The sequence below is a fragment of the Somniosus microcephalus genome, chromosome 2 (assembly GCF_052327205.1).
Source record: "Somniosus microcephalus isolate GS21.2 chromosome 2, FLI_Smic_1.0, whole genome shotgun sequence".
Taxonomy (NCBI): domain Eukaryota; kingdom Metazoa; phylum Chordata; class Chondrichthyes; order Squaliformes; family Somniosidae; genus Somniosus; species Somniosus microcephalus.
In genome coordinates, this window is record NC_140988.1 from 105,180,306 (window position 1) to 105,202,369 (window position 22,064).

At 45.4% G+C, this 22,064-nt stretch overlaps 2 protein-coding genes across 4 annotated transcripts in view; one reads left to right on the forward strand and one right to left on the reverse strand.

Annotated features, from left to right (window-relative positions):
• Positions 1-4,792: 4,792 nt before the first annotated feature.
• Positions 4,793-22,064, reverse strand: part of LOC147122854 (uncharacterized) — a 119,404-nt gene continuing 102,132 nt past the window's right edge. The window contains exons 2-5 of one of the 3 annotated variants that reach the window (XM_085961319.1): positions 16,654-16,809; positions 9,777-10,032; positions 8,863-9,043; positions 4,793-6,529 (exon numbers count right to left, since the gene is read on the reverse strand). In XM_085961319.1, the coding sequence (XP_085817445.1) occupies positions 5,430-6,529; positions 8,863-9,004 (1,242 nt within the window). In that variant the 5' untranslated portion in view covers positions 9,005-9,043; positions 9,777-10,032; positions 16,654-16,809 and the 3' untranslated portion in view covers positions 4,793-5,429. The remainder of the gene's footprint in view (positions 6,530-8,862; positions 9,044-9,776; positions 10,033-16,653; positions 16,810-22,064) is intronic. The other 2 variants (XM_085961328.1, XM_085961339.1) reach the window with 2 other exon arrangements.
• Positions 6,519-22,064, forward strand: part of LOC147122855 (toll-like receptor 2) — a 40,052-nt gene continuing 24,506 nt past the window's right edge. Inside the window, exon 1 of the mRNA XM_085961306.1 lies at positions 6,519-6,735. The gene's annotated coding sequence lies outside the window, so the exon portion shown is untranslated. The remainder of the gene's footprint in view (positions 6,736-22,064) is intronic.

Here is a 22,064-nt window from a genome sequence, read left to right on the forward strand (position 1 = left end):
CAGTTGTGACACATTTTCAGGTGCTGGAGCCTTAACTACCGCTTCAATTTTGTCAGGGGACTTATGTAACCCCTCTTCATCAATCACGTGGCCACAATACGATATCTGTTTCTTAAAAAACTCGCACTTGGGGTGATTGGCTCGTAGCCCATGTTCACGTAGTCTAGTGAGCACCTGCTCTAGGTTGGCAAGGTGTTCACTGTCATCTTCACCTGTCACTAGGATGTCGTCCAAGTAACACTGAGTCCTCGGAATCCCTTGCAGGACTTGTTCCATCGCTCTTTGCCATATCGCCGGAGCTGATGCTACTCCGAATACCAGTCGATTATACTGGTAAAGACCTTTGTGAGTGTTTATCGTGAGATACTTCCTACAGGATTCTTCAACCTCCATCTGCAAATATGCTTGCATTGGGCCAATTTTTGTAAAACGCTTCCCTCCGGATAGTGAAGCGAAGATATCTTCTATCCTTGGAAGAGGATATTGTACTGTGTGATGGACTGGGTTCACTGTCACCTTGAAGTCCCCACAGATGCGAACCTTCCTTGGCTCCTCAGACTTATTGTTTAATGTTTTCTTCATGACAGGAACGATGGGTGTCGCCCACTCGCTCCAGTCTACCTTAGATAACACGCCTGCATTCTCCAGATTCTCCAGCTCTGCCTCGACGGCTGGGCGAATTGCATATGGTACCGGTCTTGCTTTGAAAAACTTAGGAATTGCATTCTCCTCTATTTTTATCGAGGCGGTTACGCCTTTAAGAGTGCCCAGTTCTTGTTGAAATACCCCTTTGGCGTCAGCTAAGATTGTTGACAATCGCCCAGGAGTGACGTCGTTATCCTTTTTACCAGCCACCGTCAGTGCCTGAATGGAGTGCCAGTCTAAACTTATCTTTCTGATCCATTCACGTCCCAATAACGGTGGTCCACCATCTTGCAGAATGTAGAGATACAATTTCCGTATTTTCTTGCCGTTGTATTCGACAGGCACCCTTATTTTTCCTCTGGGGTATACTTTTTGCCCCGTATACGTCCTCAAGACAATGGATGTCTCTCTCAAGGGTATGTGTGAGAATAGCCGCTCGTAGTCTCGTCGATTCATGACGGTTAGAGCTGATCCTGTATCCAATTCCATTTTGACTTGAGACCCTGCTATCGTGAGGGTGACCCAAATGGTTCGGTGATCCTCTTTTGCGATTACATTGTGAAGTTTGAGACAGCTTAGTCTCTTGTTCCCGGATTCACTATCGCGCATCTGGTCTTCGGAACTACTGTCCGTCATCTTTTGTACTTTCCTGTATGGTTCCTTAGTAGCCTTTTTATTGTCGTTGGTCTTCTTCTCAGACCTGCAAACTCGTGCAATGTGTCCCATCTTTCCGCATTGCCTGCATATTTTGTCCTTGGACCAGCAGTCCTTCTGGTCATGGTTTGTTCTGCCGCAGCGATAACATTTTGCAAATCCCCGTGTCATTTCGTGGGTGCCGTATTCCTGTGGCTTTTGTTGTATTTCCGCAGCTCCCCTTGCTGCTGCTTCGTACGATACTGCCACGCTGAAAGCCTTATCTAGCGTCAGCTCTTTCTCCGAGAGTAACCTCTTCTGGGTTCCTTCACTCAGGAGTCCACAGACAAATTTGTCCCGTAAGGTATCTGCCAGTCCTGCTCCGAACTGGCAGTGCTTTGATAGCTTGCGTAGTTCCGTAAGGTAATCAGCATTGCTCTCATTTTTATGCTGATTTCTCCTGTGGAATTTAAATCTTTCTGCTATCAGCAGCGGTGTAGGATTTAGGTGTTCCTGTAGGATAGCAACAATTTCGTTAAAACTCTTCGCCTTCGGTTTGGCTGGAGTAATCAGGTCCCACAATAGGCCGTACGTTCTTGCGCCCATTAAATTTAGCAATACTGATGCCTTTTTCCCCTCGGCTATTTCGTTTGCCTCGCAATATACCTCGACTCTTTCCACATACGTGGTCCAGCCTTCTATTGCATTATCGAAGGCAGTGATATCGTCAGTCTTTGGCATCTTGAAAATCTAAGATGGCGTCTCCCGCGCTTTTCCTTCGTCCCCGATGGATCAAAATGGTGCCTCCCGCGCTTTTCCTTCTTCCCCGCCGAGTTAAGATGGCGCCTCCCGCGCTTTCCCGCCGCTGCCGCTGCTGTCAACGCCGCTCTCCGCGGTATTTTTATTTTTAACCGTTCCCGTCGTGGAGCGGACCCTCTGGGACACTTCCCTCCCTCTTCTTAGGTCCGAACGCTGCCCGGCTGCGAAGCACCGGCCGCGCCCTGTGTGCTCCACCCTCTCTCTCTCTCTTTGCTTCCCGACTCGCTGCCCGGCCCCGTTGCAGAGCCACCCGATCGAGCGAGCTCTAGCCCGCCGCAGCCCAGGAAGGATCAGTGCACTACCTGCCACCAGCCCGATTAGCTGGGAAACCACAGACTGGGGAACCAAGCCTGGCTCTTGACAGTCTCTCCTGCAAGTTTTCAATCTGATGATTTGGAGGGCGGTTGCCCACGGTCGATGCCCGTTTCTCGAGTTTCTTTGGATTATATTTTTTTTCTTTCTTCTGGCTTCGACCTTCAATAACGTCATCTGAGGTGCTGCCGAGTTGCAGGTAAGTTTGTTTCTTACTCGTCGCCAGTATTAAATCCGTGTGTTAATGGAGACACGGAATGCAGGAGTTGGTTTAACAAGTCTTTACTGAATGGAGCCAATCTGGAAACTGAAACTACAGAAGCCTGCCAGGGCCTTTTATATAGGGATGGTCACTGCCGGTACTGCAGTCTGAGACCAGTTATTCCCTTAAAGGGACATACACAACACCGCCAGTGGCCATGGTCATAGTGATGCCCCTTCACATGATGGCCAGTACTCTCTCCTCCATGGGGGTTAAAGCATGCATGCACGGTTGGCCTCCTCCAGTTCTTTGCTGCTGCCTCCTGTTTTGCGTCACCTTCTCCTGCAAGAAAGAGGGAATTATGTCAGTTAGTGTCCTGCAATCTGTTTGGATGATGTGACTGTCGTGGTTGAATAGCTGCCAGTATGTGCAAGCTGTGAGTTGTGGGTGCGAGGCTTGCAACAGTGCGAAGTGTGTGAGGGTGAGGTAAAGTAAATGAATTTTAGGGTTGAGTACTGATTAACAGGATTGTTGATAGGTGGGCCATAGGGGTGTAGAGAATTGAACAGTGGATGAGGCTAGTGATGCAGTTGGTAGGATATGCCATTTGAAGATGAACTCACTCACCTTGACAACTCGTGTGAGATCATTGAACTTCTTCCTGCACTGCATCCATGTTCTTGGAGCAATACTCCTGGCATTGACCTCCACCGCTATTTATTCCCACTGCCTCCTCAGCATCTGTCTGGAGGGCCTCCTATCGCCCTGTGGATACAGACATCTCTCGTTCTTTCCATCTCGTCCTCCAAGACCGCCAGTGCAGTGTCTGAAAACCTTGGTGCACGCTGGCTCGCATGTTCAGCCATTCCTCAAAGTATGACAGCACTGATTCAGTTTTCAAAACACTCGCATTACTTCTTGCAGACAGAATGGGGGAGAAATTCAGTATAGCCCTGTTTGGGGTGTTAACTTTGCCGGGGCGTTAAAAGTAACGCCCTGGAAAAATTAGCGTCCCCGCGCCGGAAATTGGTTGGTTGCGCCCCAAAGGGAAGCGGGGCACTACTGGAGGCGCCCCGCCTCCCTCTTGGGGCACTGCGAGTGAATATCGTGGCGCTACATGCCGCAGCACCACATGCTGCAGCACGTCGCGCTGCGGTATTGCAGGCCTTCCTCCCCTTCTTAAAGGGGAGGGGCCTTGTGCAGCGCAATCTGGGGCCCAGCTGGGCCCCCCGGGATCGGGAGTGCAGGCAAAAGAGCCCGGCACCCAAGAGAAGTGTCGGGCTCTTGGAGCGCAGCCAGCACTCCGCAGCGGGGGGGGGGGGGGGGGGGGAGTTCTGGAGGCCGGGGACGGGAGCGCAGGCAGGTGCTGGCAGGCGGCCAACAACAAAAATGGCCGCCCCGCGCCTCGCCTTTAATTTGCGCCTCCCCGGCCGCAGGTACGCCACCCTGACCCTGTCAGACATAGCGTCCAGCGGTAAATCAGGGGGTGCTCACGAAGATCACGGCTGGAGCGTGAGCGGGGCGCTGCGCACACCGATGATGTCATGAATTTGGCGGGAGGCGTTGGCAGTGCCGCGCCCGGGCGCTAGTTGGTTTGCGCCCCACTTAGTGCCCTCTTAAGGCGCTAACGGGTGGCGCAACCAACTGAATTTTTTCTCCAATGCACCTCCCCTTTAAGAGATGCAGACTGTCTTTAAGTAATGCTAGCCAATCGCAATATCAGGCCCCCTGCTGATGTGTGCAGCCGATAAACAGCGCAGGTAGCGCTGGCTGAATGCAGCAATCATGTAAAACAGCAGGCAGCTCAAATTTACCATGCTGCCTGCAATGCAATGAACAGGCATGGGTTAATCGGGTACCACGATCCCCATGCCTTTTTTCGGGGCTTAGGCAATGTCTCCCCCATTTTGTCTGAACAAGGTGAAATGCTTTCAAAAACATCTGGGATTCTAGTTGTGTTCCAGGATGGTATTTCACACCCTAGGTTTGTGAACCTTCTCAGCACAATGTGGCTTTCTTAGTTTCAGTTATGGAAAGTAATTCCCTTATGTAATGGATCGAGAAATCAGCAGGCTTTTGTTAACATCATAACCTAATGCAAATAAGGAACTATTTGCTTCTATAAATGGCCTTACTCTGAATTAAGATTAATGTAAGAAGTCACACAACACCAGGTTATAGTCCAACAGCTTTATTTGAAATCACAAGCTTTCGGAGCGCTGCTCCTTCTTCAGGTGAAGTGGAGAAATGCATAAAGACACAGCTTATATAGTCAGAGAATCATGTCAGATGTTTACAGGTAACCTTTCCAACTGCCATTTATCACACCTCGGCAGAGAGATAATCACAGCAGTCAAAGGTGTGAATGGTGTCCAAACAGGTCAGTCAGGGAAACATTACATCAAAGAACAATGAGGTGGGGTCACAAGGGGTCAAATATTGCAGATGCTGGGGTCTGTATGAAAAACAAAAAAAGACAAAAAACATTTTTTTTGGCTGGAAATCACAGCAGGTCCGGCCGCATCTGTGCAGAGAGAACAAGCCAATGTCGACTCGAGTCTGGATGACCCTGCATCAGGTGGGGTTACATGTAGCGTGACATGAACCCAAGATCTCGGTTTAGGCCGTCCTCATGGGTGCGGAACTTGGCTATCAGTTTCTGCTCGATGATTTTGCGTTGTCGTGTGTCTCGAAGGCCACCTTGGAGAATGCTTACCCGAAGATCGGAGGCTGAATGTCCTTGACTGCTGAAGTGTTCCCCAACTGGGAGGGAACACTCCTGCCTGGTGATTGTTGCGCGGTGTCCGTTCATCCGTTGTCACAGTGTCTGCATGGTCTCGCCGATGTACCATGCTCCGGGGCATCCTTTCCTGCAACGTATGAGGTAGACAACGTTGGCCGAGTCACATGAGTATGTACCATGTACCTGGTGGGTGGTGTCCTCACGTGTGATGATGGTATCTGTGTTGATGATCTGGCATGTCTTGCAGAGGTTGCTGTGGCAGGGTTGTGTGGTGTCGTGGTCGCTGTTCTCCTGAAGGCTGGGTAATTTGCTGCGAACGATGGTCTGTTTGAGGTTAGGCGGCTGTTTGAAAGCGAGTAGTGGAGGCGTGGGGATGGCCTTAGCGAGGTGTTTGTCGTCATCGATGACATGTTGAAGGCTGCGAAGAACATGGCGTAGTTTCTCCGCTCCGGGGAAGTACTGGACGACGAAGGGTACTCTGTTGGTTGTGTCCCGTGTTTGTCTTCTGAGGAGGTCTATGCGATTTTTCGCTGTGGCCCGTCGGAACTGTCGATCGACGAGTCGAGCGTCATATCCCGTTCTTACAAGGGCGTCTTTCAGTGTCTGTAGGTGTCCATCGCGTTCCTCCTCGTCTGAGCAGATCCTGTGTATTCGCAGGGCTTGTCCATAGGGGATGGCTTCTTTAACGTGGTTAGGGTGGAAGCTGGAGAAGTGAAGCATCGTGAGGTTGTCCGTGGGCTTGCGGTAGAGTGAAGTGCTGAGGTGTCCGTCTTTGATGGAGATTCGTGTGTTCAGGAATGAGACTGATTCTGAGGAGTAGTCCATGGTGAGTTTGATGGTGGGATGGAACTTGTTGATGTTATCGTGTAGTCTTTTCAGTGATTCTTCGCCGTGGGTCCATAGGAAGAAAATGTCGTCGATGTATCTGGTGTATAGCGTTGGTTGGAGATCCTGTGCAGCGAAGAAGTCTTGCTCAAACTTGTGCATGAAGATGTTTGCGTATTGGGGTGCGAATTTGGTCCCCATGGCTGTTCCGTGTGTTTGGGTAAAGAACTGGTTGTCGAAGGTGAAGACATTGTGGTCAAGGATGAAGCGGATGAGTTGTAGGATGGCGTCTGGAGATTGGCTGTCGTTGGTGTTGATGATTAAGATTACATCTGCTTCCTGTCTGTTTCCTATACCGCAGTAGTTCGCCACAAACAGTTGTAACAGAATAAACAGTATCAGTAGGTTAAATTTGCTTCAGAATCAGTTCAGCGTCTCTGCTTCAAGAAAAATAAACAAAACAAAACAAAAGCAAAGAAGTTTACTAATTCTTTTTTGTTGCAACTGCGAATGCCAGGATTGTGACTTAGAAAATACAATACCGAAGACCCACAGGGTAAGAATAACAGTTGCACGTTCTTATTAAGCAGACAAAAAATGTACGGAATGAATTAGAATCATTTAAACTGGAGATCGATTGATATTTTCTTCACCCTTCTGTTTCTAAATGAATAGTATTTTAGAGTGTTCTAGGAAGAAGACGGCTTAATTAAAAAGTAATGAAATAATTGTCGAGGCTAAAAAAAGAAAAAGTGCAAGTTTAAATATGAGTTATTTTGCCATGGTTAACTGATAAAAGGAAGCTGTCTCTCAAAATGTTGTGACTACTTTGGTCTGAAAATGGGAGTATTTCTAAGCATGCAGTGTTTCACAATCTTAAGAGATAGCTTAAAAAAGCAACTAGCTATCAATAATCTACATAAGAATCCAAAGCCTTCCACAATTATTTGCACAGGATTAATTTAACATTTTTATAATTCAGCTTTTGAGACATATGTCATGGTGTGTCGTATGCAACTTTTACAGATACAAACACAGTAAAGGGGCTAATTACATTTGAGCATCCTACTCTTCACCTAATTCTCAACGGATTAATTTCAAGATTGATTTTAACAGTTAAACATTTTACACTGGAAATATCTTTTTTTACAAACTAATCTTGCCTCACAGCTCCAATTTTAGAACATTTCTAAAATACCCAAAATATACTTTTTAATTGTTATTTATCAAGACAATATTTGCAAAGATTTATTTTATGAATCTCCAGAAATTGAATTACCGGCACAGAAATGGATCTAATTATCTTGTACGATAACTAGGATATGTTCTGACTATTGTTAAAATTCACTTTGTTTATCAAATTTTTCACAATCAATTTGGTGAAACTATAGTGGGGCAAGAATGAGGGGCAGCAGCAGGCAAGTCAGCGAGACTCGTGTCTTTGGGTGGGCCTTGAAATAGGCGTCCAACACTCCTGCCCGAAGGCAGCAGAAGCCTCATAACAATATGCAAATAGGACCCATCTCTGCTTGCAGGACACCCATGCCATCGCCTGCAGGATGGTTGCTGATGCCATACCTAAAACACGCTGACAATCCATGAACATTGCAAGTCGGGAGGGTGCCATTCTGTGCACAATTTAAGGGGATCTCCATCTGATGCAAGATAAATCATTGGAAAGGCTTCTGCTTACTGCAAGCTGGTTGGAGATTTTGATTTCTACACTTGTTGCTATTGCTAGGACTGCCTCTACAGTCCTGTGCACTGAGAAGGGGCTTCTGCCAGCACTCAGGTTGGTAACATGGGAGTGATGGTTGGGTTACCACTGTGTTTGGAAGAGGAGGAGGAGGAGGATGAAGAGGAATAGCAGAAGGAAGGGCCACACAGAGCTGCAGCTGGAGGGAGATGAGGCAGAAGGAGAAGAGCTAGAGGTATCCCTACCCACTCCGAGTCTTTAGATCCTGAACCTCGTACCTGCAGTTTTCGGAGGAGCAATGCGTAAGGAGGTTGTGTTTCTGCAGAGAGGCGGTGTCGGAGTTGTGTCACCTCCTGCAGCAGGAACTGCAGCCCACTGCCACAGCATGCACAGTCTTCCCTGTGGCAGTAAAAGTGACAACTGCCCCCAATTTCTTCAGGCCTCAGCCTTGTTCCAGGCTGCAGCAGGCGACACTGTGTACCGCAGCCAGTCTACAGTCCATGCCTGCATCACACAGTTTATGGATGCAATGTTTGCCAATGTTAACGACTTCAAGTTCCTTGTGGACATCCACAAGGAACAGGGTCAGGCTCTAGGATTTGCCGAAATAACAGGTTTCCCCTAGAGCAGGACATAGTCGACTGGACCCACATTGCCCTGCAGATTTCCAAGGAAGGTCCTGGCTTTCATGTTGACTGCAAGGGCTACCACTCGCTCAATGTGCAGCTGGTCTGCAATGACTGTAAACGTATCATGCAGGTGTGTGCCTGATTCCCGGGCAGCTGCCATGATGACTTCATCCTTCACTAGTTCACTCTCCCTCCCAATATTTAACCCTGGTGTTAGGTTTGATTAACCCTGATATCCAATGATTACACGTTGATCTGTATTGGTGGCAGTGATTAAATTTTATTCAGCACAAGTGAGACTTGATAAATTACAGTATCTGAGCAGTAGTTTTCAAGGTATAATTTTGAGTTATATTACCCCGTTTATGCCCTGGGTAGAAGTTGCGATCATACGTATTTGCGCCCTCTGGCTCCGGCCCCTGGCTCATCCTCTGGGTGTCTCCTGAATTCCCTGAATTCTCTCTGAAGTCTTCCACATCTCCTGTCTGTTCGGAACCCATTTTATACCCTTTTCTAGTGGTCCTCTGAGATCACGCAAACTGTAAAATTTAACAATGGTGTAAGGCATCAGCATTCCAGCATATACAAATTTCGATTAAACATTTATTCTAATTAAGCAATTAATAGACATTGGAGGAATCTCAGGTAATCCCATCACTGCTGAAAGAACCAAGGATGGTTGCTTGGGGAACACCGATGCACCAAGGGTCTGAAATGGTTACATTTATAATATCAGATCCTGAGAGTCCAACTCCCGGCTGTGATCCTAGTTCAGACCCAGAGACAACCAATTTTTAAACACAATTTAGTTAATTGGTTGGTACGACTATCACACTGAAATTTCAACCAGTGACAATGGCCCAGAATTTGATAGGAAAATAACAGCAAGTTTAATGCGCATGCTGTTATTAATAACCCAATAATTTGTGACGAGGAAGAGATACCCTGTGAATTGCAAATTGCCACGTTGCTGGGTGAATTGCGCTGCTCGGGTTTAGCCTCACGAAAATGGGAACTCGCCCTCAAACTCGTCATGAGTTTCGTGAAATTGCTGCATTTGCACAGTACATATGAATTAAACTTTCCGCAGAAAGTCAGAGCTGGTACTTATTGCTGCAAGGATCCTTTTAATGATGTGATTTATGTTCCTGCAATGCCACTCCTCCGTGGAGGCCCAGAAAGGGAACAATTGAAACTATGGAGTATCATTCCTGCAGGTAGTAAATTGTTCTTAGAGGTTCTTAAAATTAAAATGTTTTAACTTTTTCTTACTTTTTTTTCTGTCTCTTTTTTTCTCTCTCTCTTAATCCAATCTTTCTTTCCCTCTCTTTGTTTCTCTTTCTGTACCAGATTTAGTTATATAATTCACTCTATTTCCTTATCCGTTGTTCCTCTGGTTCTTTCCCAATCCTTAAATCTCATTGGTTAAGGAGATAGACTGTTGTTCACGGGTCGTTCACGATGGTCCCCTCGCCGCACCATTATCAGCTCGCACTTCCAGCAGTTTGCGGCACAAATCATTTTCAAGCTGAAGGGTGAGAAAATAAATCTAACAAACCGGGCACGCCATGAGATGCCCCTCTCCAGCAAAATCTGGGCCAATATCTTCAACAGTTTTGGGGCACACCCTGGAGGAGGATGCAAGTTCCCTTTGGTGCTCCACTACTAGCGGTATTAGAGGACTCCCTGTCTGGGCAGGCTGCGAGTCCCCAAAACAGAGTCCAAAAGTCACCCTTTTTAGAAATCATTTTTCCTTTGATTGCAATTAGCTTTACAAACACCTGCAGGCTCCACACCCTCTCTTGTCCCATTCGTTGAAAGGTGTTAACTGCTCTTTTCTCATAGAAGATGCCTATTTTCCAATTTTAACACTTCTCAACAATCAGGTATAGTCCCACCCAGCCTATATTTCCACTCAGACTTTCTGGAGAATCCTTCCCTGCTATCTGCTTCAAGTTTTCTTTAATTAAGGATGCAGTGTTGATTGGTTCTTTTCCTCCAACATTATTTGTGAGATGGACTTTCTAGTTAGAGCTATTAATGGTCCTTGATAGTTCAAAAGGTATTACTCACATGTTTTAAAGCTATCCTGTTTTGCAAATGATATGCACAGAGCACAAGCATTTGTTCTCACATTTGCGTTTGTTCTTGCAGTTTGTAACTAGCTTAAAGTAAAATGATTAAGCAAATATCCTGATTTCACTTGATTCTGGAGTAAAGACCCCGCCATCCTTGCAAACTACCACCCCATCTCCAACCTCCCTTTCCTCTCCAAAGTCCTTGAACGTGTTGTTGCCTCCAAAATCCGTGCCCATCTGTCCCTGAACTCCATGTTTGAATCCCTCCAATCAGGTTTCCGGCCCTGCCACAGTACTGAAACGGCTCTTATCAAAGTAACAAATTACATTCTATGCTACTGTGACAAAGGTAAACTATCCGTCCTCATCCTTCTCGACCTGTTTGCAGCCTTTGACTCGGTTGCCCACACCATCCACCTTCAACGCCTCTCCACCGTCGTCCAGCTGGGTGGGACTGCACTCGCCTGGTTCCATTCTTATCTATCTAATCGTAGCCAGAGAATCACCTGCAATGGCTTCTCTTCCTGCTCCTGCATCGTTACCTCTGGTGTCCCCCAAGGTTCTATCTTTGGCCCGCTCCTATTTCTCATCTACATGCTGCCCCTTGGTGACATCATCCAAAAACAAAGCGTCAGTTTCCCTGTACGCTGACGGCACCCAGTTCTCACTCACCTCCACCTCTCTTGACCCACCTCCACAGTCCCTAAATTGTCTGACTGCTTGTCCGAAATCCAGTGCTGGATGAGCAGAAATTTCCCCCAACTAAATATTGTGAAGACTGAAGTCATTGTCTTCGGTCCCCGCCACAAACTCTTTTCCCTAGCCACTGACTCCATCCCTCTCGTTGGCAAGTGTCCGAGGCTGAACCAGACTGTTCACAACCTTGTGTCATATTTGACGCTGAGATGAGCTTCCGACCACATATCCGCACCATAACTCAGACCGCCTATTTCCACCTCCGTAACATCGCCCGACTCCGCCCCTGCCATAAGAACATAAGAAATAGGAGCAGGAGTAGGCCAATCGGCCCCTCGAGCCTGCTCCACCATTCAATAAGATCATGGCTGATCTGATCCTAACCTCAAATCTTCTATCACTCTCCATCCCACCCGAACCCATGTGATCTCCCGGGAGAGGTGAAAAACCAGATAAAAAACCTAATGGCCAATTTGGGAGAAAAAATCTGGGAAATTCCTCTCCGACCCATCTAGGCGATCGAAGCTTGTCCAGGAGATCACTCTGTCCCTATATTTTCTACAGTACTTACCTTCTGTAAAGGCGATCTCCACCCCAGCCAGGAACAGGAATAAAACCATCTCCTGAAATCTAACACAGAATTAGAACACAAGAAGTAGGAGCAGAACCAGGCTACATGGCCCCTGGGCCCGCTCCACTACCCACAGGGCCATGACCATTCCAAACCTAGACTCATGTCCAATTTCCTGCCTGCTCCCTGTAACCCTTAATTCCCTTTACTTCTAGGAAACTATCTATTTCAGTTTTAAATTTATTTAATGATGTAGCTTCCACAGCTTTCTGGGGCAGCAAATTCCACAAACCTACCACCCTCTGAGTGAAGAAGTTTCTCCTCATCTCAGTTTTGAAAGAGCAGCCCCTTATTCTAAGATTATGCCCCCTAGTTCTAGTTTCACCCATCATTGGGAACATCCTCATCGCATCCACCCAATCAAGCCCCTTCACAATCTTACATGTTTCAATAAGATCGCCTCTCATTCTTCTGAACTCAATGAGTAGAGTCCCAATCTACTCAACCTCTCCTCATATGTCCATCCCCTCATCCCCGGGATTAACCGAGTGAACCTTCTTTGTACTGACTCGAGAGCAAGTATGTCTTTTCTTAAGTATGGACACCAAAACTGTATGCTTTATTCCAGGTACGGTCTCACCAATACCTTTTACAACTGCAGCAATACCTCCCTGTTTTTATATTCTATCCCCCTAGCAATAAAAGCCAACATTCCATTGGCCTTCTTGATCACTTGCTGCATCTGCATACTAACTTTTTGAGTTTCGTGCACCAGGACCCCCAGATCCCTTTGTACTACAGTACTTTTCAGTTTCTTACCATTAAGATAATAACTTGCTCTATGATTTTTCCTGCCAAAGTGCATAACCTCACACTTTCCAGTATTGTATTCCATCTGCCAAATCTCTGCCCACTTACTTAGCCTGTCTATGTCCCTTTGCAGGTTATTTATGTCCTCCTCACTCACTACTTTCCCTCCCATCTTGGTATCATCTGCAAACTTTGATATGTTACACTCGGTCCCCTCCTCCAAATCGTTAATATAGATTGGAAAGAGTTGGGGACCCAGCACTGACCCCTGAGGAACACCACTAGCTACTGATTGCCAGTCTGAGAATGAACCATTTATCCCAACTCTCTGCTTTCTGTTAGAGAGCCAATCCTCCACCCACGCCAGAATATTACCCCCAATCCTGTGATTTTTTTTATCTTGAGCAATAATCTTTTGTGTGGCACCTTGTCAAATGCCTTTTGGAAGTCTAAATACACTACATCCACTGGTTCCCCTTTATCCACCCTGTATGTTACTTCCTCAAAGAACTCAAGCAAATTTGTCAAACATGACTTCCCCTTCATGAAACCATGCTGAGTTTGTCTATTAAATTATGTTTATCCAAATGTCCCATTACTGTCTCCTTAATAATTGACTCTAACATTTTACCAACCACAGATGTTAGGCTAACAGGTCTATAGTTTCCAGCCTTCTGCCTACCACCCTTTTTAAATAAGGGTGTTACATTAGCAGTTTACCAATCTGCCGGGACCTTTGCTGAGTCCAGGGAGTTTTGGAAAATTATTACCAATGCATCCACAATCCCTACCGCCACTTCCCTCAAGACCCTAGGATATAAGCCATCAGGTCCAGGGGATTTATCCGCCTTGAGTCCCATTATTTTACCAAGTACCACTTCCTTAGTGATTTTAATCGTATTTAGCTCCTCCCCCGCTAGAGCCCCCTGTTTGTCCAGTGTTGGGATATTCTTAGTATCCTCTACCGTAAAGACTGATACAAAATATTTGTTCAGCATTTTTGCCATCTCCATGTTTCCCACCATTAATTTCCCAGTCTCATCTTCTAAGGGACCAACATTTACTTCAGCCACCCTTTTTCTTTTTATATAACTATAGAAACTTTTGCTATCTGTTTTTATATTTTTTGCTAATTTACTTTCATAATCTATCTTCCCTTTCTTTATCAATCTTTTAGTTATTTTTTGCTGTCTTTTAAAGACTTCCCAATCTTCTATCCTCCCACTAGATTTGGCTACCTTATATGCCCTTGTTTTTAGTCGGATACTATCCTTAATTACTTTACTTAGCCACGGATGGCTATCTTTTCTTTTACACCCTTTTTTCCTCAGTGGAATATTTTTTTTTTGGAAGTTGTAAAATAACTCCTTAAATGTACACCACTGATCATGTACCATCTTACCCTTTAATCTATTTTCCCAGTCCACTCTAATCAATTCTGCTCTCATACCTTCATAGTCTCCTTTATTCAAGCTCAGCACGCTTGTTTGAGATCCAACCTTCTCACCCTCTAATTGAATATGGAATTCAACCATGTTATGGTCACTCATTCCAAGGGGATCCTTTACTAGGACATTTTAAATTAATCCTGACTCATTACACAGGACCAAATCTAAGGTTGCTTGCCCCCTGGTCGGTTCAGTTACATACTGCTCAAGAAACCCATCCCTAATACACTCAATGAACTCATCCTCAAGGCAGCCCTGCCCAATTTGATTGGTCCAATTAATATGATAGTTAAAATCCCCCATAATTATAGATGTTCCCTTATTACAAGCCTCAACTATTTCCTGATTGATACTCCGTCCAACAAAGTTGCAACTGTTCGGAGGCCTATAGACTACGCCCACTAGTGTTTTTTCCCCCTTATTATTCCTTATCTCCACCCAAACTGTTTCACTATCCTGCTCCTTTGACCCAATATCATTTCTCTGTATTATAGTGATTCCTTCCTTTATTAACATAGCCACCCCACCTCCCCTCCCTTCCTGCCTGTCCTTCCTGATTGTTAAATAACCAGGTATGTTTAATTCCCAGTCATGGTCACCCTGCAGCCATGTTTCTGTAATGGCCACAAGATCATACCCATATGTAGTTATTTGTGCCGTTAACTCATTCATTTTGTTACGAATGCTACGTGCATTCAGATAAAGAACTTTCAAATATGTTTTGTAACACTTAGTTCCTGTTTTTTCCCCTTTTACTACTTTACCTTTTACTCCATACCTTCTGTCCCTTCCTGACACGTTCTGTTTTTTAATTCCCCCACTGCTACCTAAGTCTATGACCTTCTCCATTGCCATTTCTATTATTTGCTCTCTAGAAACCTCCCCCCCACTAATTAGTTTAAAGCCCTCTCTACAGCCCTAGTTATATGATTCGCCAGGACTCTAGTCCTAGCACTGGCCAAGTGGAGTCTGTCCCAACGGAACAGCTCCCTCCTGTCCCAGTACTGGTGCCAGTGTCCCAGGAAGCAAAACCCATTTCTCCCACACCAGTCTTTGAGCCACGCATTTAACTCTTTAATTTTATTTATCCTAGCCAAATTCGCTCGTGGCTCAGGTAATAACCCAGAGATTATTATCCTTGAGGTTCTGTTTTTAAGTTTGACCCCTAGCTGCTCATACTCCTTTAACAGAACCTTCTTCCTTGTCCTATCTACGTTGTTTGTACCAACATGGACCACAACAACTGGATCCTCCCCCTCCCACTGCAAGTTTCCTTCCAGCCCAGAAGAGATGTCCTTAACCCTGGCACCGGGCAGGCAACACAACCTTCGGGACTCCCGCTCTTGACTGCAGAGAACCCTATCTATCCCCCTAATGATACTATCCCCTACCACTACAACATTTCTTTTTACTGCCTCCACTTGAATGGCCCCCGTACCACGGTGCTGTGGCCAGGTTGCTCATTCTCCCTGCAGTCCCCGCTCCCGCCCTCACAGGGAGTAAGAACCTCGAACCTGCTTGACAAGAGCAAGGGCTGCGTCTCCTTCAACACTATCTCCTGGATTCCTGTACCTGCCTCACTTGTAGTCACACCGTCCTGTCCCTGACCACGGACTACATCTGCATTAATCAATTTCATAGGTGTGACCACCTCCTGAAACATAGAGTCCAGGAACTTCTCCCCCTCCCTGATGTGTCGCAGTGTCTGAAGCTCAGTCTCAAGCTCTTTAACATGGAGCTTGAGTTCCTCTAGCAGCAAACACTTATCGCAAATGTAATCACCGTGAGCCTCAATGGGGTCCATCAGCTCCCACATTTCACAACAGTGACACATCACCTGTTCACCCATATCTATGTAATTAATTAAATTTCTTATTATTAGTTATGAAGACCCTCTGCCCCGATATAGAAGATAATATTACACCACTATTTAATAGGACTTACCAACTTAAAGGTATAGAAGAGAAAGAAGAGGACCTACCAACCAGCTATTCACCAACCTCCCTCGTGAATGCTGTCTGGGGGACCTGTCCAGTTGAATTGTCTCGCTGCTCCACTTCCGCAGTGTTGGATTAGCCTGAGAGTGGGAAGCAAAACAGGGCAAAAAGCACCCCCTCACCTCCCACTTGCCCGAACTCTCCCACTTACCAAACTCTGCTTACACTCAATGCAACCGCACTCAGCGTGACCACACTAAGCACGCCCCTTTTTATACCCGGATTCTACTTCATTTAAACTCCCCAACAGCTTAATTTACTCTAAAAAATTAAACTTACTTCAAATAATTAACTTTTTTACTCACTAAAATTCAGTAAATGCACTTAAAAGACTTTTTCAGCCACTTACCAAACTCTACTTACACTCAATGCGACTTGCACTCAGCCTACTGCACTAAGCCTACCCCATTTTATACCCGGATTCTACTTCTGGTTTAAACTCCCCAACAGCTTTATTTACACTAAAAAATTTAACTTACTTCAAATAATTAACTTTTTTACTCACTAAAATTCAGTAAATGCACTTAAAAGACTTTTTCAGCCACTTACCAAACTCTGCTTAAACTCAATGCGACTTGCACTCAGCTCATTTGCTGCTGAAACCATCATCCATGCCTTTGTTACATCCAGACTTGACTATTTCAATGCACACCTGCTGAACTCCTATCTTCTAACCTCCGTAAACTTGAGGTCATCCAAAACTGGCTAACAAGAGAAGTTAAAGATGGTATTAGATTAAAGGAAGAGACTTATAATGTTGCGAAAAAGAGTAATAAGTCTGAGGATCAGGAGGATTTAAAAAATCTACAAAGGAGGACCAAGAAATTGATAAGGAAAGAGAAAAAGAATATGAGAGTAAATAAGCAAGAGACATATAAACAGATTGTAAACGTTCCTATAGGTATGTAAATAGGAAGAGATTAGTGAAAGTAAAAGTGGGCCCATTATAGGCAGAGACAGGAGAAATTATAATGGGCAATAAGGAAATGGCAATAAGGAAAAGGAGACATTAAACAAATATTTTGTATCTGTCTTCACAGTAGAAGACACAAAAAACATTCCAGAAATAATGGGGAACCAAGGGTCTAGAGAGAATGAGGAACTTAAAGAAATCAGCATAAGTAAAGACATAGTACTGGAGAAATGAATGAGACTAAGTAGCGACAAATCCCCTGGACCTGACGACCTGCATCCTAGGGTTTTAAAAGAGGTAGCTGCAGAGATAGTGGATGCACTGGTATTAATCCTCCAGAATTCCCTAAATTCTAGAACAGTCCCCAAGGATTGGAAGGTAGCAAACATAACCCTGCTATTTAAGAAAGGAGGAAGAGAAAAATGGGGAACTATAGGCCAGTTAGCCTGACATCAGTAGTAGGCAAAATGCTAGAATCTATTATTACGGTAACAGGGCACTTAGAAAATCATAATATGATTAGGCAGAGTCAACATGGTTTTATGAAAGAGAAATTGTGCTTGACAAATCGGTTAGAGTTCTTTGAAGATGTAACTAGTAGGATGGATAAGGGGGAAACCAATGGATGTAGAGTATTTGGATTTTCAAAAAGCATTCAATAAGGTGCCACACAAGAGGTTACTACACAAAATTAGGACTTATTGTATAAGAGGTAATATATTAGCATGGATTGAGAATTAGTTAATGGACAGAAAACAGAAAGGAATAAACAGGACTTTTTCAGGTTGGCAGGCTGTAACTAGTGGGGTACCGCAAGGATCAGTGCTTGGGCCTCAGCTATTTACAATCTATATTAATGACTTAGGTAAAGGTACTGAGTGTAATGTCTCCAAGTTTGCTGATGATACAAAGTTAGGTGGGAAAGTAAGCTGTGAGGAGGATGCAAAGAGGCTGCAGAGAGATATGGACAGGTTGACTGAGTGGGCAAGAACATGGCAAATGGAATACAATGTGGGGAAGTGTGAAGTTATCCACTTTGGTAGAAAAAACAAAAAGCAGAATATTTTTTGAATTGTGAGAGACTGGTAAATTTTTGCACTCAAAGGGACCTGGGTATCCTTGTACATGAACCACAGAAAGTTTACATGCAGATACAGCAAACAATTAAGAAATGGTATGTTAGCTTTTGTTACAAAGGATTAGAGTATAAGAGTAAAGAAGTCTTACTACAATTACACAGGGCATTGGTGAGGCCACACCTGAAGTACTCTGTACAGTTCTGGTCTCCTTACCTAAGGAAAGACATACTTGCCTTAGAGGGAGTGCAACTAATGTTCACTAGACTGGCTCCTGGGATGAGGAGATTGCCCTATGAGGAGAGAGAGAGTAGACTAGGCCTATATTCCTTAGAGTTTAGAAGAATGAGAGGTGATCTAATTGAAACACATAGGGGGAAAAATTCAGTTGTTTGCGCCTCCCATTAGCGCCTTAAGAGGGGGCCAATTGGGGCGCAAAGCAACTAGAGGCTGGGCGCGGCGATGTTTGTGTCGCTCGCGAAATTATCTAGACATTTTGCGGCGGCGCTAAACACTACCGCCACGGTCTCCTACGCCAGCAGATTATGATGTCAGTCGAGTGCGCAGCGCCCCGTTAGCGCCCCGGGCCAGATATTGAGTGGTGCCCCCTGCCTTACCGCCTGCCGCTTGCAACGACAGGTTGAGGGGAGCGTTATGCTGTCAGAAAGGGACTAGGGGAGCGCTATCTAAAGGCGACCGCTTCCTGCCTTTTTTTGTCGGTGACATTTTTGCACCACGCATTCTGAGAGAGAGAGACTTCTGGAGAGATCCAACGCTGTGTGAAGGAGTTTTGGGTACTGAGCAGCACTTTGCAGGTTTATTTTGATTTGCCCTTCCTTGCTTCGCCAGTGCTCTGAGGTAGCGCCTCGCTCCTCGGCCTTTGCGCCTTAAGACAGGTGTAAAGCGCCTGATTTAACGCTCCAATCACCTCCAGGGGCGATAAAAGCCAAGTTTGCTGTCAGAGGCGATAATTAGCGCCAGGCGCTAAACTTTGCGCACCGCCAATAATGGCACCCCAAATGGGGCGATACCGAATTTTTCCCCCATAACGTTCTTAAGTGGCTTGACAGGGTTAAAGCTGGGAAAATGTTTCCCCTGGCTGGGGAATCTAGAACATGGGGCCACAGTCACAGAATAAGGGGTAGGCCATTTAGGACAGAGATGAGGAGAAATTTCTTCACTCAAAGGTTTGTGAATCTTTTTCCCATTTATCCCTACTCTCTGTTTTCTGTCCATTAACCAATCCTCTATCCACGCTACTATATTACCTCCAACCCTTATCTTGTATAATAATATTTTATGTGGCACCTTATTGAATGCCATTTGGAAATCCAAGGGGGTGATTTTTCCAGATGGGTTTGGAGGCAGGACTGCTGGGAAATTGGGAGAAACTGGGAGCGGGTACCGAACCTGCCCTCAGCCCACCTCCGTGCCATCTTCCCAGGAGGCGGGTCCCCGACTCGCGCTGGGACCCATCTCCTCGAGGTGGGAAGGGGATTACAGCCACTTAACTGCCTGTTAACAGGGCAGGCTTAACAAGGTCAATCAAGGGAAAATAGCGTGGGTTGGCCGAACATCGTTGGGGGCGGGACTGAAACCCGACAAGCAGCAGTCCCGCCCCCTACGTGCCCCCATTGATAAAATTCCCCCCCCCCAAGTATACTACATCCACTGGTTCCCCTTTATCTACCCTGTCAGTTACATCCTCAAAAAACACGAATAAATTTGTCAAACACAATTTCCCTTTCATAAAACCATGTTGACTTTGCCTAATCATGTTATGATTTTCTAAGTGCCCTGATACCATGTCCTTAACAATGGATTCCAGCATTTTCCCGATGACTGATGTCAGGCTAACTGGTTTGTAGTTCCCTGTTTTCTCTCTCCCTCCTTTCTTGAATAGCAGCGTTACATTTGGTACCTTCCAATCCACTGGGACCATTCTAGAATCTAGGGAATTTTGTACGATCAAAACCAATGCATCCACTATCTCTGCAGCCACCTCTTTTAGAACCCTAGGATGTAGGCCATCAGATCCAGGGGATTTGTCGGCTTATAGTCCCATTAGTTTCTCTAGTACTTTTTCTCTACTTATTTTAATTACGTTAAGTTCCTCATCCTCATTAGACCATTTTTGGATTGCTTTTTGTGTCTTCTACTGTGAAGACAGATACAAAATATATGTTTAACGTTTCTGCCATTTCCTTATTCCCCATAATAATTTCTCCTGTCTCAGCCTCTAAGGGACCAACGTTTATTTTCGCTACTCTCTTCCTTTTCACAAACTTGTAGAAGCTCCGCTGCTGGCTCCATCTCGCTGTCCAAAATGATTTTCCCTTGATAGGGCTTGTTAAGCCCAGCCAGTGGAAGCTAGAGGAAGTGCGCCTGTTGACGTCATTTGATGACGCGCCATCAGCTGGTTTCCTTAAAGGGACCATGGCCAACTTTATTTTTACGTTTGTGCTGTCAGTGTTCTACAGCTGTGAGGTGCTGCAAACACTGACAATGACTGCATGAAGGCACCGGGCTGCACTTAGGCTCCCCCATGACTCCCGCCATATGCTTATGGATGGTGTCACAGCACACAGGGTGGTCCTCTTCCCTTCCCATGGGCAGAAGAGGCCTCCCCAGGAGATTAATACAGCCTGGCTGCACATTGCAGAGGAAGGCACAAGCAGGGATGTGGTCAGGAGGACCTGGGCGCAGTGTCACAAACGTTTCAATGATCTCAGTAGATCACGAAACGTTAGTAGAAAGCCACACTCAACCTCATCCTGCTGTGCCTCTCATCACATCCCCTTCACTCTGCCTTCCCTAACCTAACCAAAAGGTTATGAAACAAAATTAGGGCTCATGGGATTGGTGGTAATGTACTAGCATGGATTGAGGATTGGTTAATGGACAGAAAACAGAGTAGGAATAAACGGGTCATTTTTGGGTTGGCAAGCTAGTTGGCAAGGATCAGTGCTTGGACCTCAGCTATTCACAATCTATACCAATGATTTGGATGAGGGGACCAAATGTAATATATCCAAGTTTGCTGATGATACAAAGCTAGGTGGGAATGTAAGTTGTGAGGAGGATGCAAAGAGGCTTCAAGGGGCTATAGACAGGCTAAGTGAATGGGCAAGAACATGGCAAATGGATTATAATATGGAGAAATGTGAAGTTATCCACTTTGGTAGGAAAAATAGAAAAACAGAGTATTTTTAAATGGTGAGAGATTGGGAAATGTTGGTGTTCAGAGGGACCTGGGTGTCCTTGTATAGGAATCACTGAAATTTAACATGCAGGTACAGCAAGCAATTAAGAAAGCAAATGGTATGTTGGCCTTTATTACAAGAGGATTTGAATATAAGAGTAAAGACGTCTTACTGCAATTAAAAAGGGCCCTGGCGGGACCACACCTGGAGTATTGTGCACAGTTTTGGCCTCCTTACCTAATGAAGGATATACTTGCCATAGAGGGAGTGCAACAAAGGTTCACCAGACTGATTCATGGGATGGGGGATTATCCTATGAGGAGAGATTGAGTAGACTAGGCCTATATTCTCTAGAGTTTAGAAGAATGAGAGGTGATCTCATTGAAACATACAAAATTCTTACAGGGCTTGACAGGGTAGATGCAGGGAGGATGTTTCCCCTGGCTGTGGGATCTGGAACCAAGGGTCACAGTCTCAGAATAAGGGGTCGGCCATTTAGGACTGAGATAAGGAGAAATTCCTTCACTCAGAGGGTGGTGAATCTTTGGAATTCACTGCCCCAGAGGGCTGTGGCGGCTCAGTCGTTGAGTATATTCAAGATAGAGATCAATAGATTTTTGAATATTAAAGGAATCAAGGGATATGGGGATAGTACAGGAAAGTGGAGATGAGGTAGTAGATCAGCCATGATCTTATTGAATGGTGGAGCAGGTTCAAAGGGCCAAATGGCCTATTCCTCCTCCTGTTTCTTATGTTCTTATGTTCTTA